The sequence below is a fragment of the Octopus bimaculoides genome, chromosome 3 (assembly GCF_046866305.1).
Source record: "Octopus bimaculoides isolate indiv1 chromosome 3, ASM4686630v1, whole genome shotgun sequence".
NCBI classification, from domain to species: Eukaryota; Metazoa; Mollusca; class Cephalopoda; order Octopoda; family Octopodidae; genus Octopus; species Octopus bimaculoides.
The window spans coordinates 47,336,228-47,355,108 of NC_142930.1; the positions used below are offsets into that span (position 1 = coordinate 47,336,228).

Below are 18,881 nucleotides of genomic sequence, written 5' to 3' on the forward strand. Positions count from 1 at the left end.
GTGTACATGCCTCTGTGTGTGTGTGTGTGTATACACACGCACACTCATATATACACATAGAATATTATACAAGAATATAATACAAAATGTAGCATTTGGAATTTTCCTCCAATGGGAGACTATATCTCAGAATATATTTGCATCATCATCATCCTTAAGTGTCATGCAAATGGCACCCATGCAAATGGCACGTAAACACACCTATTACGCTTTCAGAGTAATTGGTGTTAGGAAGGACATCCAGCTGTAGAAGACCATGTCAAATCAGACTGGAGTCTGGTGCAGCCTTCCAGCAATCCAGCCCAGTCAAACCATCCAACCCATGCCAGTATGGACAATGGATGTTAAATAATGATGATGGTGATGACAACAGGCACCTGAAAAAGGTTGGAGGGTACAACAACTGAACCATGAGTATGCAATGGAGATGAGTACCAACATTTTCATGCGGCACGCTTGAACAAATGGGAAGATCACTTCGCATAAAACCATTGGTAGCCTTGTTAACCTACAAATAAAGAATATTTATCCACCAATGCTGTGTTAAGCACTCGTTCTCAATGTTAGCTTATATATATATATATATATATATATATATATATATATATATATATATATATACTATGTTGCATTGTATTTGATATAAACATATTTGTCTATGTTGAAGGACTGATCCATGCCATGACTGACATATAAATAGATGTTTCTCCCTATATACACATTAATATGCATGTGTATGTGTATGTGTGTGTGTGTGTGTATATATATATATATATATATATATATATATATATATATATATAAACATATAGTTTTAGGGAAAAGAACCAAGGTTCATGAACTCATCGATGAAAATCCACTGTCACATATAGAAAAATTAATAATTAAAAGCACAATAAATGAGTATAATATAATACAAAGTAAATATAAGATAAAGATAATATTAATAGTTATAATTATAATAACTATTATCATTATCTTTATCTTATGATATTTACTTTGTATTATATTATACTCATTTATTGTGCTTTTAATTATTAATTTTTCTATATGTGATAGTGGATTTTCATCGATGAGTTCATGAACTTCGGTTCTTTTCCCTAAAACTATATATTTATATATATTTTACTCTCTAAAGCTTAATTTAATTTTAATTTTTTATAAATTGATTTTAATTGAGTTTTTACCTGTAATTTTGGATTTTGTCCCTAATATTATTATTATTATTATTATTATTATTATATATATATATATATATATATATATATATATATATATATATATACACACATAGATACAAGCATATTATATATATATGCATATACATGTATGTATAAATACATGTGTGCATACACACGCACATATAAATATAAATTCATACATATTATAATTACATGCTTGTATACACTCACACACAAGTACATATGTGTTACACATATATTTGTGCATTCATGCGAATACTCATAAATGCATACACCAGCCTTGGAATTATTCCCAGAAAACTTTGACAGTTTGGTACCTGTTGGTTGCAGTAACCATTTAGCATACCTGGTAGGGTTTTAAGACATGTTGAAGTTATTCACTTTGATGTGGATGATGATTATGATGACAGTGATGATGATAATTATAAAACTTTTCTGATATGTGAGGTAGAACACACAAGTTTGTAGCACTACAACAACATTACACAAGCATTAAGACATTTTGGATGAAGCAATATATCTTGTTATGGTGCTGAAAACAGACTGCAAAATTAACCAGTCAGTCAGCCAGTGAATCAACAACAGATTAATCAGACAACTAATTATATGACTAAGAGATGACCTGCAGCTACAGGTCAAGTTTATCTGATAGGCTAGTTAGAATGGCTTAAACTTCTTGTGGGTAAAACATTTGGAATGAAAGAAAATTGTTTCAGCATTAAAAGCAGCATCAAAGAGGATGAGGATTTTTAGGAGTGATGGTATGGCTACTCCCATATATATAATCCTGAAAAAAATAGGAACAACTTCAGAAATAAATTAATCTTAATTTCAATTCCAACCAAAGTACTCTGTAACAGGAAGGGTGTTTTCACCTAGTCTATATAGAAGCCTTGTAGTTATATCAAACACTTGTTATCTTACATTGAACTGATTTATCTGGCTGACTGCCATGTCCATCATAATGCTCATTCTGCTACCATTCTCTGGCAAAAAAGCGAAAAGACAGATAGTTTTCTTCTGACTAGTAGATGTGGCAAAGAAGGCAGCTTGATGGACAAGACTGTGCGGGCTGAGAACATGGCTTTCTTTTTACAGCCAAACACACATCAACTGTTTCAAGCATCATTAGCCCTTTAGAATTTAAACCAGCCATATCCAGTCAAAATATTCTACCTGTTTTTTGTTCAAACTGGCCAAATCTGTCCTTTCACCCCCAACCCTACAATATCATCCTGAAAATTAACACTTTCTTCATCAAAATCTCATAGCTACAAGATAATGCATGATTAATTCAAAACTATGTGAATAAATACGCTTTATATTCGAAAGAGTAATCTGAATGTTAAAGTAAGGTGTAAGGTGGAGAAGGAAGTGCTGCTTTCTTAGTAAATATGTTTACTGAAAGATAGTTAAGAGTTAGGAGTTAGATGTGACTAGATGGTTTCATGCTCTGTTTACATTAATAATTTCATAGTCTGAGGAAGGTACCTCATTATTGAAGGGTATTTGGAGATTTATAGAGTGACCTAATTAGCCCTAGGTGGCTGGCTGTCCTACTTTTGGGATACAAACATTATATATCTTTATATTTTATACATTTTTATTTTTATTTCATTTTCATCTTTGTCTTCTTTTTGTTCTTCAATTGATCTACAGATTTGCAAACATTTCTGTAATGTCCTTCCACCATTCTTACTTATGTGGTAAATACAAGAGCTTATTATTATTATTATCATTATTATTTAGTAGTTTTATTTTTATAACGTGCTTTCACTTCACTACCGAGCACAGCTCTGTGCGCCTTGGGTATGTGCTGTGGTTTGCTGTGATGCTCTTATGGTTACTGTATTGAAAGTGTTTTGCGTAGGATGTGTGCAGTGCCCAGTAGTGCAATTTTTTGTATGTTATATATATTTGTAAGTCCTGGTGTTTTTGTTATGTATTTGTCTGAATATTTTTTTATTATACCTAAGGCACCTACTATGATAGGAATTGTTTCTGTTTTTAGATTCCACATTCAAGTTACCTCTATTTCCAGGTCTTTGTATTTTGAAAGTTTCTCCATTTCTTTTAGGGAAACGTTGTCATCTGCTGGTATTGATACATCAATTAGAAAGCATTTTTTTTCCTTCATGATCTTTGACAACTATATCTAGTTTATTGGCCTTAATTTCTCTATCTGTGTGTTATTATTATTATGTTTTTTTTTTCTTCTTTCTTCAAATTTTCTTCCATTTCTATTATTATTATTATCATTATTATTATTATTATTATTATTATTAAAACAGCGAGCTGGCAGAATCGTTAGCACACTGGGTGAAATGTCGAGCGGTATTTCTGCCAAGTTCAGCTTTACCTTCCATTCTTTCAGGGTTGATAAAATAAGTACCAGTTGAAGACTGGGGTCGATGTAATTGACTCACTCCCTCCCCTGAAATTGCTATCCTTGTGGCAAAATTTGAAACCATTATTATTATTATAATTATTTTGTCATTTCACTTCTCAGAGCTCTTAATTCCACTTGCTCTGACTAATTCTGTAAGAGCTGACAACAACCTGTTGTCAAGGGTCTTACAGGATCTCTTTCTTCAACGCTTAACATCTGAGTGCCAATCTCAAAATCCTAGCTGTCCCCAGTAAAGTAGGTTTCTGAGCATGTTCTACTCTCATGTCAATCCCATGTTCTACCCTCATGTCAATCCCAGTTCCTCTAATAAATTTCTCAAACCTGGTTGCTAAGTGTTCCCAATGCCCCTACAACTACTGTGATTATTATTATTATTATTATTATTATTATTATTACTATTATTATTATTATTATTATTATTATTATTATTATTATTATCATTATTATTATTAAGGCGATGAGCTGGTAGAATCATTAGCACGCCAGACGAAATGCTTAGAGGTATTTCACCTGTCACTACATGTGTATATACCAGCATCTCTCACTTCTTTGGAGTAGAGTGCACATAATTTTTGAAACATGTGTAGAAATTAAAGGAAATTATTGATTATATGCGTTTTGCTCCATTTATTATTATTCTTTATATACATATATATATATATATATATATATATATATATATATATATATATATATACATACATACATGCACACACATGTACACGTGAATAATGTTTAGTATCCTTCAGTTTTATATTACTATATTTGTACATCTCTAAATATACCGTAAATGCTTTTTATTAAACATCAGGTATATATGGGTCAGTGTGACCAATAAACGAAAGAATTATTATTATTATTATTATTATTATTATTATTAGTGATTTGGCAGAATCATTAGCAGGTCAGAAAAAAATGCTTTATGGCATTAGTCCTGGGTTTTTACATTCTGAGTTGAAATCTTGCTGAGATTGACTTTGCTTTCATCCTTTCAGGATTGATAAAATAAACTGTCTGTTAAGTATTGGGGGGCTGATGTAATCAACTAACCCCTTCCTCTTAAAACTGCTAGCCATGTGCCAACATTTGAAACTATTTAACATGTCAAACAAAATGCATAGCAGCATTTCCTCCCTATTTTTATATCCTGAGTCCAAATAAGACCGAGGTTGACTTCCTTCTCATCATTTCAACATAGATATAAGTATCAGTTGAACTCTAAGGTCTCCTTCTGCACCTACTTATCTTCATGATCACCATCACCATCATGATCATTATCACTATTTCTTAGTAGTCTTATTTTTATTACATGCTTTTCTGCATTACTGAGTGCAGCTCTCTCTCTCTCTCTCTCTCTCTCTGTTTTGTTTTGCAGTTGTTGTTTCTAATGTTTTTGTTTAAATAGTTATTTTTCCTGCTTGCTAACTTAGCTACCTTTGTAGACTAGTCTTTGAATTGGAAAAAAATAAAAAATAAAAAATTAAGAATTTCTTCTAGTTCTGTCTTTGATAAGAAAATTCCAGCTAAATAGAATAGACAGAAAGTCAATTGTATAAGATAATTGCTGTATACTGTCATAGACAGGAGCAGCCAACTTTTCAGCCAAGAAATTATCTTGGTACTGATCTTAGCACTTTATTCTATTGACCCTGAAAGAATGAAAGGCAAAGTTGACCTTGGCGGCATTTGAACTCAGACTGTAAAGAGCTGGAAGAAATGCTGCTAGGCATTTTATCTGACATAGTAACAATTCTGCCAACTCACCAACTTTATAATAATTCTTTCTAATTTTGGCACAAGGACAGCAATTTTGAGGGGAGGGGGTTGGTTGGTTGGTTACGTTGACCCAAGTACTTGACCAGAACTTTATTCCATTGACCCTGAAAAGATGAAAGGCAAAGCTGAGCTCAGCAATATTTGAAGACAGAATGTGAAGAGCCAAATGAAATGTCACTAAGCATTTTGTCTGGTGTGCTAACAATTCTGCCAGCTCACATTAATAATAATAAAAGAGAAAAAGCATTACTATAGCCAAGATAGATGCTACGGGTGGGAATCTACGTCGATATGGCATTATACAGAGCCAGTGTTCTCTCCAACCTTAAAAATATCTATGTAACATTACTGACAAGGATTTACCAAACATTTTAAGTAAATCTTTGTCAGTAATGTTAAGATATTTCTAATGCTGGAGAGGATTTTGGCTCTGTATAATGCCATCTTGACATAGGTCCTCATCCACAACATCTATCATGGCTATGGTAGTGCTTTTTCTCTTTCATTAAGTTTACCCCTCCCCCCACTATTTACTAATCTCTTTGTCACTTTCCTTTTTATCTTTGTCCACTTCTTATCAAATTCACTCTTTCTCCTTCATATCTTCACCTTACATACATACATGTATGTATGCAGCTATTTAGTATTCTGGTTTCTGTATTTCATTCTGTTGTAACAAACTTTAAGATGTTATCTTACACCGCTATATAACTTTGTTAATATTTCTTGTTTAAGGAGTTGTGTAAACCTTTCACGACTGCATTTCTTATGAAATATTCTGCTATTCATTTAATTTTGAAAACAAGAGAATAAATATTGAATTTAAAGGGATTTAGTAATTTTGTCTTTCATTCATGTCATATTGGTGAGTGGAGGCACAATGGCCCAGTGGTTAGGGCAGCGGACTCGTGGTCATAGGATCACGGTTTCGATTCCCAGACCGGGCGTTGTGAGTGTTTATTGAGCGAAAACACCTAAAGCTCCACAAGGCTCCGGGAGGGGATGGTAGCGAACCCTGCTGTACTCTTTCATCACAACTTTCTCTCACTCTTACTTCCTGTTTCTGTTGTGCCTGTAATTCAAAGGGTCAGCCTTGTCACACTGTGTCACGCTGAATATTCCCGAACTACGTTAAGGGTACATGTGTCTGTGGAGTGCTCATCCACTTGCATGTTAATTTCACGAGCAGGCTGTTCCGTTGATCGGATCGACTGGAACCCTCGACGTCGTAAGCGATGGAGTGCCAACAATACAACATATTGGTGAACCTAACTTAAAAATTAGATTAACCATATTAAAAAAGAAGCATATCTTTTTTGGGTTTAATTATTATTGTGATACTGCTGAAGACTGAGTCATCTAGATTTGCTTTAACCAGATTCATAGCAGACTCACTTGTAATTGTAATAAGATCTCATTGAGGTAAATAAAAACAGCGTGTTGGTTTTAAAGAGATCACAAGTGAGGAGTGTCAGATATTTTAACTCCTCAATTCAGGATCAATTATTTATTTATCAAATTAGAAAAATATTGCCAGGGAAAAAGAAGATGAATTCATTCTGAGGAGCAATTTTGAATACGATAAATGAAAAGGAAAAAAGGTAGTTTGTGACCCCCACAAAATAAATGACACCAGATTAAGCCACAAAATCAAGTATATGAATTACAGGTCAAGATTCTAAATCTTTCATGACAATAAGAGCAAAGTAAAATACCAGAATCCAGCAAGACTGGTGAATATCTGTGTTTGGAAAAATCAATTGAATAAAGTTCATAAAATAGAATAAATTTATGTGTTATGAAGAGAAATGAATATTGAATAAGTAACTAGTTTATAAAATTTATAAAAGACCTCTGTTTATTTTGCTTGTATTAGCCTGCAGAATTGAAACTCATATGTTCTACTTTTCTGAGAGAACATACTATACAATAGAGATAATACAACTCAGAATTGTAGTCTAAATGAAATATTCCTGAACCAGCAGTTGAACAACTGTTAAGTAAAATTTGAATAATAAGCAAGTATAGAATGCTAAGTAAGTAGATACTCATTAGGAAAATTCCTGGTAAGCACAGAACAGCAGTTGGACAGCATGCTAGTGATAGCATATGTAATAATTCATTGTGCCAGTTTTGACTTTAATTTTGGTCAAAGCTGATTTAGAATATACACTGTATATGGCCACTAAGTGTTATTTTCTACTTGCTTTTGTGACCTGGACATCAATGTTTTGAAACTGACCTATTTTCCATTATATTTTGGATAAATTCAGCACTGGGTTGCTGAGACAGAAATACCATTAAAGCAAATATTCTGCTCAAAATCACAGACTTGGTTGTCAGTTGCTTGACCTTTACTACTTGAGCATATCCCTTAGAGGCTGACAATATGTGCATCTCTGATCATGAGCAGATGTAGTGGAGAAGCATCATAGCTATGTGTTGAGAGAGATTCTTTGGGGTTTGAATAAATGTAACAAATGCAAATATTAGTCCTTATTCATACTTTCTAGGGGTAAGCAAATAGAAAATAACAGTTGCTACCCAAAGGCAAAAATCATGTTACACAGTAATTCAACTGAAGTCAATAAATATTAAAAGAAAATCCTAGATTACATCAAGGCTCTTCAGTTTCTTCCATTGGTCAGACTTTAGTTATATACCACATAGCATATGAATTAGAAACTATTTCTAAATTTTTATATATGTAAGGCACAGGAGTGGCTGTGTGGTAAGTAGCTTGCTTACCAACCACATGGTTCCAGGTTCAGTCCCACTGTGTGGCACTTTGGGCAAGTGTCTTCTACTATAGCCTCGGGCCGACCAAAGCCTTGTGAGTAGATTTGGTAGACAGAAACTGAAAGAAGCCCATCGTATATATGTAAATATATATATGTGTGTGTGTGTGTGTGTGTGTTTGTGTGTCTGTGTTTGTTCCCCCAACATCGCTTGACAACTGATGCTGGTGCGTTTACGCCTCTGTAACTTAGCTGTTCGGCAAAAAGAGACCGATAGAATAAGTACTAGGCTTACAAAGAATAAATCCTGGGGTTGATTTTCTCGACTAAAGGTGGTGCTCCAGCATGGCCACAGTCAAATGACTGAAACAAGTACAAGAGTAAAAGAGTAAACAATTTGACTGAGAGAGTATGTGTGGTTCAGATTGCACAGAGGCCAAATGACTTTCAACTAGGTTAAAATCTTCATACTTTGCATGTTGAACCTACTTGTTCTGTCAGGAGGTTATAACCTTCAAATTGCTTTAGATTAAAATTAAAAATAGTTTCTTATGGTTCACACTGTTCTTTTTTTTTTTTTTAAATCAAAGTCCTTTTCTTATTTACAATTCATCAAAAGAAATACGATGAATACTTCATCCAAAACTTCATGGAAAATTTAGTCTTCCTATTTACTGCAAATCATACCATATATATATAATGTCTTACGTTTAAGCTGGTTCCCATGCATTTCCCCGAAGAGAAGATAACATTTTTAACATCGCCGATTCCTATGGAAGGTATAATTTGTAATCTTCGAAACATATGTTGCAAATAAAAGTATGCAGTTAACATATGCGTTTTACTCCATTCATTAAATTTATATATATATATATATATATATATATATATATATATATATATATATATATATATATATATATATGCATATCCAAATTTAGGGAATGGTAAAATCCAAGTTACATTTAGGCAAAATCCAAGTTATATATGTTCCTAGCTAGCAGAACCTTAGGGGTAGTAATTACTCAATGTAGGGTACTCAACTAGTACTCCTCAAATCAAAGATACCTTGGTCAAATGAAGGTTATGTTGTCATCAAGGGGGCATCCCATGTTAACTCACAGGTTTGATCAAAAATATGCCTGTTGAGTAGCTAGTGGAGTACCCCTTATTGAGTAATTGCTACTCCTGAGGTTATGCTAGCTAGGAAACATATGCAGCCTGGATTTTACCTATCCCATTCCCTCAATTTGGATTTTTATTCGCATACACACAACCCCAGTTGCTAACTGTGAACTATAAAATAACTTTTTTTAGCTTATTGATCTTTGATATGGGAAGAATTTACAACCTTCTACATCAATAAACCATTATTGTTCCTGAAAGTTGTTTTTTTATACCTTCTACAGACTGCTCGAAGCTTCCTGACTTCTACACCTGGATTCTTGGATCTTTGAAGAAACCAGTAGGGATTGGGGATTAGAAGGCCAAAAATATTGCCTCAAAAAGTTTCATCTGATCAATATTTGCTTGGAAAGAGTAGACATAAAAGAGTAGACACCTTTATATTTTTTTGTTTGTGATAGAAAAACATAAGCTTAGTGCTCCATTGTGCTAGTGTGTAGTGTTGAATAAATGTTGGTCATATACAAGGTAAACAAGATTACATGTCTGAAATTTAAAGCTTTGTGGAATCAATCTTAAGGTTGTATGTATTTTTTGGTCGATGGCCATAAGGTAGATTACATGGAGCCTTTAAATCCTGGTTATGTTATCCTTTCATCTTGTACGTGACACATACTCATACATATTTCAATATACATATATGTGTATTTATCTATCAGCATGCACAAGCTAACTTACACATCCACTTGATTTCTTTTATATTAAGAAAGAGAATGATGCACAATCTTATATGCATACTCTCCCCCTCCCCACATATACTACCACTACACAATTAACTCACACATGCACAATCGTAAGAGTGTTAAGATATATGTGTCACAATATTGTCAAACTACTTGGAAAGAAGCGAAACAGATTTCCAAAAGTAGACTTTGTAGGGTAGGAGGGTATGAAAATGTAGCAACAATTGCAATGATTGTAAATTTAGCAGTAGTAAAATAGTGGTGGTGGTGGTGGTGGTGGTGATGGTGGTGGTGGTGGTGGTGGTGGTGGTAGTAGTAGTAGTAGTAGTAGTAGTAGTAGTGGTGGTGGTGGTGGTGCCAATTGTGAAACTGAACCTGGAATGTGCTGCCAGTTTTCTGTAAACACATGTTACAACACTATGGAAGCAGGATAATTTGACATTTTGTTTGTGTTTGAGTAACTGCTTATGGTGCGGTGGGTGGTATAGAAGCTGACTGTGGAGGAGGTAGTGTTAACATAATAATTGTCTGTGGTAGTGGTGGTGTACTAAATAAGGTGCTTTGGAAAGTGGTGAAATACCTGTTATTGTAGTTTATATCCAAGTTAATGCTTACACATTATAGGGTGTTTCCCAACCTGGATTCTGTCCCTCCACTGGAACCCCAAGGTTCTGAGAGAGGCTACTTAGAGTTCCTCAAGAAACAGTGATGAACAGGTAAATATTGGTTTCAAATTTTGGCACAAGGCCAACAATTTTGTTTTAGGGTGGTAGTAAGTCAATTACATTGAACCCCAATGTTCAAATGGTACTTATTTCATTGACTCCAAAAAGAAGAAAGGCTCTGCAGAATTTGAACTCATAACATAAACAGATGAAACCACAATCCTCTGACCGCGAGTCCACTGCCCTAACCACTGGACCATTGTGCCTCACACACACACACACACACACACACACACACACACACACACACACACACACACACACACACACACACATATATATATATATATATATATATATATATATATATATATATATATAAATAATAACAATAAATGGAGCAAAACACATATAAATAAAAGTTCCTTTAATTCCTACATATGTTTCAAAATATATGTGCACTCTACTCCAAAGAACTTGGTATCTCTACCTATAAAACGGGTGTGATATCCTGTTTTTTTTGTGTGATTTTTGCTACCCATGGTAACCATTAACATATTTACATTGTCAAGGTTTTTTTAAACTGAGATAATATTAATATATACATAAACTAATATATATATATATATATATATATATATATATGTATATAAATATTTTTAATCAACACTAATATTTGACATTCGTTTTCCATGATGCCATGGGTTAGATGGTTTGACAGTTTCCGGTGTACTACCACGTCTTGTTGAGCTTCATAACAGCTTTCTCTTATATATATATAAATGTGTGTGTATGCGTTGTAATTTGTCTGAGGTATTGAGAAATATATCGAAAATCAATGTATTTGATAACATTGCTCACAGAACATAAATGTCAAAAATAGCAAATATATTCAGATGATATCTTGGAAATATTTTATTCTGACATTTTTGAGTTAATGACTTCTTTAGAAACTGAAATGTGAGAGAGTCGTATGAATTTGCTTTGTGCTGGTGTGTTGAATCCTTTTTTGTGATATTTAAATATCTAAAAATATTTTGAATCAGTCAAAGTGTAGAAATTCAGGGCTGTGTATTGTGTTTCATTGTCTAAATATCTGGGTGGAGTGAGGCCTTTTTGTGAGGAGGAGTTGGGTCAGGTTTTTTGAGTAATGATATTCATTTATATCTATTGTTGCTCATAGTGGAGGCGCAATGGCCCAGTGGTTAGGGCAACGGACTCGCGGTCATAGGATCGCGGTTTCGATTCCCAGACCGGGCGTTGTGAGTGTTTATTGTGTGAAAACACCTAAAGCTCCACGAGGCTCCAGCAGGGGATGGTGTGAGCCCTGGTGTACTCTTCCACCACAACTTTCTCTCACTCTTACTTCTTGTTTCTGTTGTGCCTGTAATTCAAAGGGTCAGCCTTGTCACAGTGTCACACTGAATATCCCCAAGAACTACATTAAGGGTACACGTGTCTGTGGAGTGCTCATCCACTTGCATGTTAATTTCACGAGCAGGCTGTTCCGTTGATCGGATGAACTGGAACCCTCGACGTCGTATGCGATGGAGTGCCAACAACATTGTTGCTCATTAATTCAAACCAGTTGTTAATTGTGGGCTTGTGTCTTTTTCCTATTAGAATAGAATCTTTTATTCACTGATTTGTAATATTATTGCTTCTGCAGTCAGGGAACTATTTTTACTATAAATATTTCATTTGGAAAGGATCAGAAACGTCATAGTTTTAGGAAATAGATGCTGGCAAAGTTCTTCAAATTGTCAGGCTTGGTGCTCTGAAGGCAGCTGGTAATATGTACAAATCTAATTTCAAGCCTGCTCATGGTATCAAGTTTGTTGCACATGCCTGCATGCATCCATGCATGCATGCATGCATCCATATATCCATCCATCCATCCATCCATCCATCCATCCATACATACATACATACAAGCTGCCTAGTGGATGTTAACATAAAAATCAATGAAAAAGAAGATATCTACACTGAACTATTGAGATATCTACCCAGATTATAAGTTCAGGTTTATATTGCTAATTATTGGGGCACTGGAATATGTAACACACTGCCTAAGTACCAATCTCGAGAAATTAGGCTTATCAGAACCAGAAAGGAGAAAGCTGATTTGAAGACTACAGACCTAAGCCATCACTGGAACTGTAACAATTTGTAAAACTTTCCAGATTTTTATCATTTAAGTATATATATGCATGACATGCAACTAACATACATAAAACAAAACATACAAACCTGCACATGCACCGCAGGGCTGTTGTATGACTTTTAGTGCCCCCCCCCCCCCCCCGCAACTTTTTATTTTAAGGTCCCATCTTTTCAATGAAAATTCATAACCTACGCACCTTTTATACATAGCTATATTTTACTTTATTCAAGCTGAAGTTCAATATTTTACGTTATTCTAAAGAACATCTTTAAAAGTACAAGTTGAATTTATTTAGGGCTGGAACTATCATATTATTTTATGTTTAGAAAGGTTGAATATTTATTTGATGGATTCATTTCAAAATAACAACTGTACGCGAAGAAGTTTAGGCAAATTTATAGTTCCACATCCAGCTCAATTTCAGTAGTAAATAATTTTTTTTTTGTGCAATCATCTTAGTTGACCTTGTAAGCTGTCAGAAATGCATTTTTTCCATGGAAAATGGAGGTGGGGGGTGACCTTGGAAATTCCCCTGTCTCCAGCATTTTTTTGTTGAAATCGTCTTAATTGACCTCATAATGTGTGGGAAAAGCATTTTTTCTGTGGAAAATGGAGGGGGCAGGGTGGAACCTTGGAAATTCACCCTTTCCATACGTATGCCTGTGTGTGTATGTTTGTATGTAAGTATTAGTATACATCCCCACTTTTTTCTTGTCTTTTCTTTTGAAGTTGTTCTTATTTTCTTTTTGGGGATTTCTTTCATTTTTCTTTTACCTCCCTAGGGAATTCATTGTCAAGCTTTATTCATTTACTTTTTAAATTTTAAATTCATTTACGGTACACCCTCATATATTTTCCTCGTCTGGCTTGAAATTTTCAGTTAACTTCTTAACCAAAGTAAATAGATGACTCATATATGTACTTTGATCTTAGGGACCCCTCAACTGCGGAGGACTGCAAGGGTTGCATGGGCTTAGCAACGGCCCTAATCCACTGACACACTCACATGCAAAAATACCCTGTTGATGTTGTTGAAATTCTAGTGAAGAAGCCTTGGGTTTAGGTTAGAAACGGTTCTTTCTCTGTTGGCAAGAAATCTTGAAATAAAACTAAATAATGACATACAAGCATACATACATACATACATACATACATACATACATAAAGTTTGATGTTTACCTTTCTCATCTGCAGGTGCTGGTTCGTTTGGTCGTGTTGTTTTAGTGCGTCACAAAGACACCAAAGAATATTATGCACTGAAGATGATGTCTATTGCTGCAGTTGTGCGGTTGAAACAAACTGAACATGTTAAAAGTGAACGTGAAATCCTAGAATCCATTCACCATCCATTCATTGTGAACATGTAAGTTTTCTTTCAATTTTTATTTTCTTTCAAGATTGTGTACCTTTGTTTCTCTTGTAAACAATTTTGGCACTCATCTGTGCTATCCTAGTTTGGATGTTTGGACTTTTTTTTTTTTTTGCAGTTAGGAGTGGCTGTGTGGTAAGTAGCTTGCTTATCAACCACATGGTTCTGGGTTTAGTCCCACTGCGTGGCACCTTGGGCAAGTGTCTTCTACTATAGCCTCGGGCCGACCAAAGCCTTGTGAGTGGATTTAGTAGACGGAAACTGAAAGAAGCTCATCGTATATATGTATATATATATATATATGTGTGTGTATGTGTGTCTGCATTTGTTCCCCCAACATCGCTTGACAACCGATGCTGGTGTGTTTACGTCCCCGTAACTTAGCGGTTCAGCAAAAGAGACCGATAGAATAAGTACTAGGCTTCCAAAGAATAAGTCCTGGGGTCGATTTGCTCGACTAAAGGCGGGGCTCCAGCATGGCCACAGTCAAATGACTGAAACAAGTAAAAGAGTAAAAGAGTAAAAAGAGAGTATGTGTAAATCTGTTTCCTATTCCTTGATGTACTTTTGAAGGTTACTGTTTACTTCTGGCTTTGTGGTGTGGATAGTGACACACAATTTTCTTCTTTTCTTCTCCTCTTCCCTCCTTTAATAACATACTAGTCTGTCACAAGTTTCAGTTTTACATTGACCCAGTACCTGTTACCAATAGTTAGCCAATCTGAATCACTGTGGAATTAATTGAATCTGCTGAGACATTCATTGCAATATGATTTGAACTCAGGATTTATTAATTGGCTTTTATATCTTACATATTCAAACATCTCAATTTGGATATTTGTATATTGTTGGAGTAATTACTTACTTATTTGGTCTTGAATTGGCAAAATTGTTAGATGGGTAGAATGCCTCATAGTATTTATTCTAAATATGTGTTCTGAGTTCAAACCCTACTGAGGTCATCTTTATCTTTCATCCTTTTCACTCAATAAAAAAAAATACCAATCCAGGGTGGTAATTGGCACGATTGTTGGTGTTGGGCAAGATGCCTCATGTTCCAGTTCTTTGCATTTTGTTCCAGCTTTTTTTGTGTTCTGAAAGCAATGCCTGTACCAATACTTATGTCAAGTTGTGGTGGTTCTGAGGCAGTGGTCTTTTTCTTGGATGTCATTGGTGGTGTCAAGTGGGGAGGCTTGCATGCATGAACAAATGTCAGTCTTCTAAAGCCCTTGTCCAGGCCTGTGCATACAGGTACAGTTACATAGTCAACCCTGGCTGGTGAAGGCCATAGATACTTATACAGCTGAATATCTAACCCTTATAATACCATCAATTCATCAACTCTGAAGTTGAGTGACACCTTCTGACAATAGGACTAGGATAAGTAGTATTTGTGCATGCCTTGTAGGAATATGACTGCTGTAATAAAGGTTCAAAATGAATGTCAGTAATCTAGATAACTTAACTTTGTATCTTGACTCCTGTACTGTCTAAACAAACCATATTCATTGATGAAATAAATGAATCACTCCTTATGTGTTGAATAAAATTAAATATACAACAATAACACTCACTTTGTGAAAAACATACTGCTCCAACTTGAAGAGCTTTCACCTAAGCTGGGTAGATTCTACATTCTCCATGTATCAAGACTGGACTCACATACAGTGTCTTCTTTATGTCATCACAATTATGCACTAAACTTTCTTCTCCAACTCTGAAATTTTCTCATCTAATTCATTTTTTGTTTATAAATTTACTCCACTCCTTTTTGCTTGAATATGAACTAAACTTTAATCATGATAAACTCAAGTAGTTTCCACAGCTATTGCCACTTCTTTCATATATATATATATATATATATATATATATATATATATATATATATATAAATATTCATGCATATATATATATATATACATATGCATGATTATGTACATATAAATATATAAACTTACATGTTCCTAGATATACACATGGCCAAACATACAAATATATGTCTACTAAAAAACAAAAAAAAACTCACTAAAAAAAAAAGAATTAAATATCAGTACAGATACATACACACTTAGATATAAATCTTCACAAATTAATACTATTGTATGATATTAAAATAATGGAATAATATCAAGTATATATGTAAAGTAGAAGATAATTAATGGCAGAGATGAGAAATTGTGTGACAAAAAGTTGAAATGAGATAGGTAAACAAAAGTTAGGTGTATAAAGATGCATAAGTTCATATGCACAAAAAAGCACTTATAGAAAAAAGAAACATGAAAATATATAGGTGGCAAGAGTTAGGATATAACATAATACTCAGAGGAATTGGAAAGTAACCAGAGCAATAAGTGAGCTGTCAAGAGTGAAAAGGTAGGGAAATGTACTAGGCTCAACCAAATTCTCATATTACCAGTTTTAGTAACATAAAAGAGTTATGTAGAATTCCAGAGTTTGATATACTAGTTAATAAAATTAGGTGGAAAAATATACCATGGAATATCATTATTGTACTAATTTATGTTAAGCATATAGAGTGTGGACCTAGAGGCAAGGGGAGGTGAGATTCTTTATGAAATGTTCAATAACTATAAATGAAGTGAGAGTGACAGGAATTGTTTTAGAGAAATTAGGATTTGTAATAGAGAAAAGTATTGCGTAATTTGTGTTTATATCTCATAATGAGTTATTTTAGCAAGGAAAAGTGAAGTTCCTTATGAAATTATTTGTAACTACATACGAGTAGGGATTAACTAGCATTGTTAAATGGGAATTAGAGCTCATAGTGGAAGATGTTCATAAAGCAACTCCATGAGCTTTGGGTAAACTTTTTTTTCCAACTTTCGCCACACACAGATACACTTGGCACTTGGAACAGACAAATTTTGTCTGGCAGCTACACCAGTTCATCTTGCACCAGTTAGTGGTGGATTGTATAGGCCAGTGACCAATATTGTGAAAACGAACTGACCCTGGAACTGCTGATACTTTCAATGATTGTACTTTCTTGGCAAGAATGTTGTTTTCATCTTCACTGTCACTATTGTTTTCTCCCTAGAACAAAATTCTGCATGTATTAGCATGGAAATCAACCAAATAATTTGTACCTCTGAGTTGGCTAAAGATGACAAATGTATTAGCAATAGCTAACAGGATCAAATGAAAAGCCATCCGGTGATACCATTTCCTGGTATGCAGGAAATGGCATCACTGGATAAAGTGAGAAGAGCATTTCAGCTTTATCTGCCCCACCTATGTAGTGGTTGTAGATTTTGACACTTGCAGGACAAAGTACTTTCAGCTCCTTGTGATTCATAGCAGTTGGCCTCTGATACAGGATTCTTACAACAAAGTTGGAAATTGTTAGAAGGCAGCAATTGCCAGACCATCCACAAATTACAATTTTGTTGTCACTAAAAACATAATATGGATATAATTTATTTGAAATGATTTTGAGTCAAGCTTGTGGAAATGATAAGCACAGCGATTTGATTGCCCCAATACATCTTTCAATTTGGTAGTTTACAAATATTCATGTAAAGTAAAATACCTATGGCTCACTTGATTTTGCTGACTATGACTGATTTTAGTTGCTTGAATATTGTAAAAGTTTGGCTCGTGATAAATTTGAAAAAAAAAAAAAAATTAATCATCACAAAAGATCAAAGAAATCAATTGGTGCACTTTTTGTTTTCGACCTACTATTCTCTGTTAATTTCAATGGATTGTCTAGTACATCACATTGAGGTAATTGAAACTCCTTTGATTACCAAGACAAATTAGATTTCTTTATTATTTTTGGAGTCATTGGCTCCTGTGCCAGTGGAGCACTAACAGCAGCGTCCAAGCGTGATCATTGCCAGAGCAGCTGTCTGGCTTCCGTGCCAGTGGCACATAAATAGCACCATTTGAGCGTGATCATTACCAGCGTTGCCTTACTGGCACTTGTGCCGGTGGCACGTTAGAAAACATTCAAGCGAGGTCGCTGCCGGTGCCGCTGGACTGGCTCCTATGCAGGTGGCATGTAAAAAACACCATTTTGAGCGTGGCCATTGCCAGTACCGCCTGACTGGCCCTCGTGCTGGTGGCACATAAAAGCACCCACTACACTCTCAGAGTGGTTGGCGTTAGGAAGGGCATCCAGCTGTAGAAACTCTGCCAAATCAGATTGGAGCCTGGTGAAGCCATCTGGTTCACCAGTCCTCAGTCGAATCATCCAACCCATGCTAGCATGGAAAGCGGACGTTAAACGATGTTGATGATGATGCAGTTGAAATTTTTGGCAGTTTAGCTTTTGGGGTTGATTTAGGTGAATCACTTTCAGTTTCAGTCAAGCTGCTCTCCTCTAGCACTTCATCTTCCATTTCACACTCCTATTCACATACTTCAAGGATCACATTTTCTGAATCCCTTTCTGAATAATCATCAACATCACTTCCATTACCATTGGGTGTGATAGTAGTTTGTAGTGTCATATTTTTGCTTTGGTTGTAAAAGGGACTGAAAGGTAAAAAATATAACTTGTGGTAGAACATGATGATAAAATATCTGTCAAGACTCAGAAAAAAACTTGTGTGCCAAACATCATTGTCATTCAGGCTCCATGCATTCATTGAAACATCCTGTGCTTACAAACAAAAAATTGTAAACATTGATGTCCTGTATTCCTTATATTCCTGATGCACACTT

At 34.8% G+C, this 18,881-nt stretch overlaps 1 protein-coding gene across 2 annotated transcripts in view; it reads left to right on the forward strand.

Moving 5' to 3' along the window:
* Positions 1-18,881, forward strand: part of LOC106882854 (cAMP-dependent protein kinase catalytic subunit PRKX) — a 139,685-nt gene that overhangs the window by 81,805 nt on the left and 38,999 nt on the right. Inside the window, exons 1-2 of one of the 2 annotated variants that reach the window (XM_089348936.1) lie at positions 10,577-10,710; positions 14,018-14,186. In XM_089348936.1, the coding sequence (XP_089205062.1) occupies positions 14,086-14,186 (101 nt within the window). In that variant the 5' untranslated portion in view covers positions 10,577-10,710; positions 14,018-14,085. Of the gene's footprint in view, positions 1-10,576; positions 10,711-14,017; positions 14,187-18,881 lie in introns of those variants that run through there. The other variant, XM_014933657.3, reaches the window with a different exon arrangement.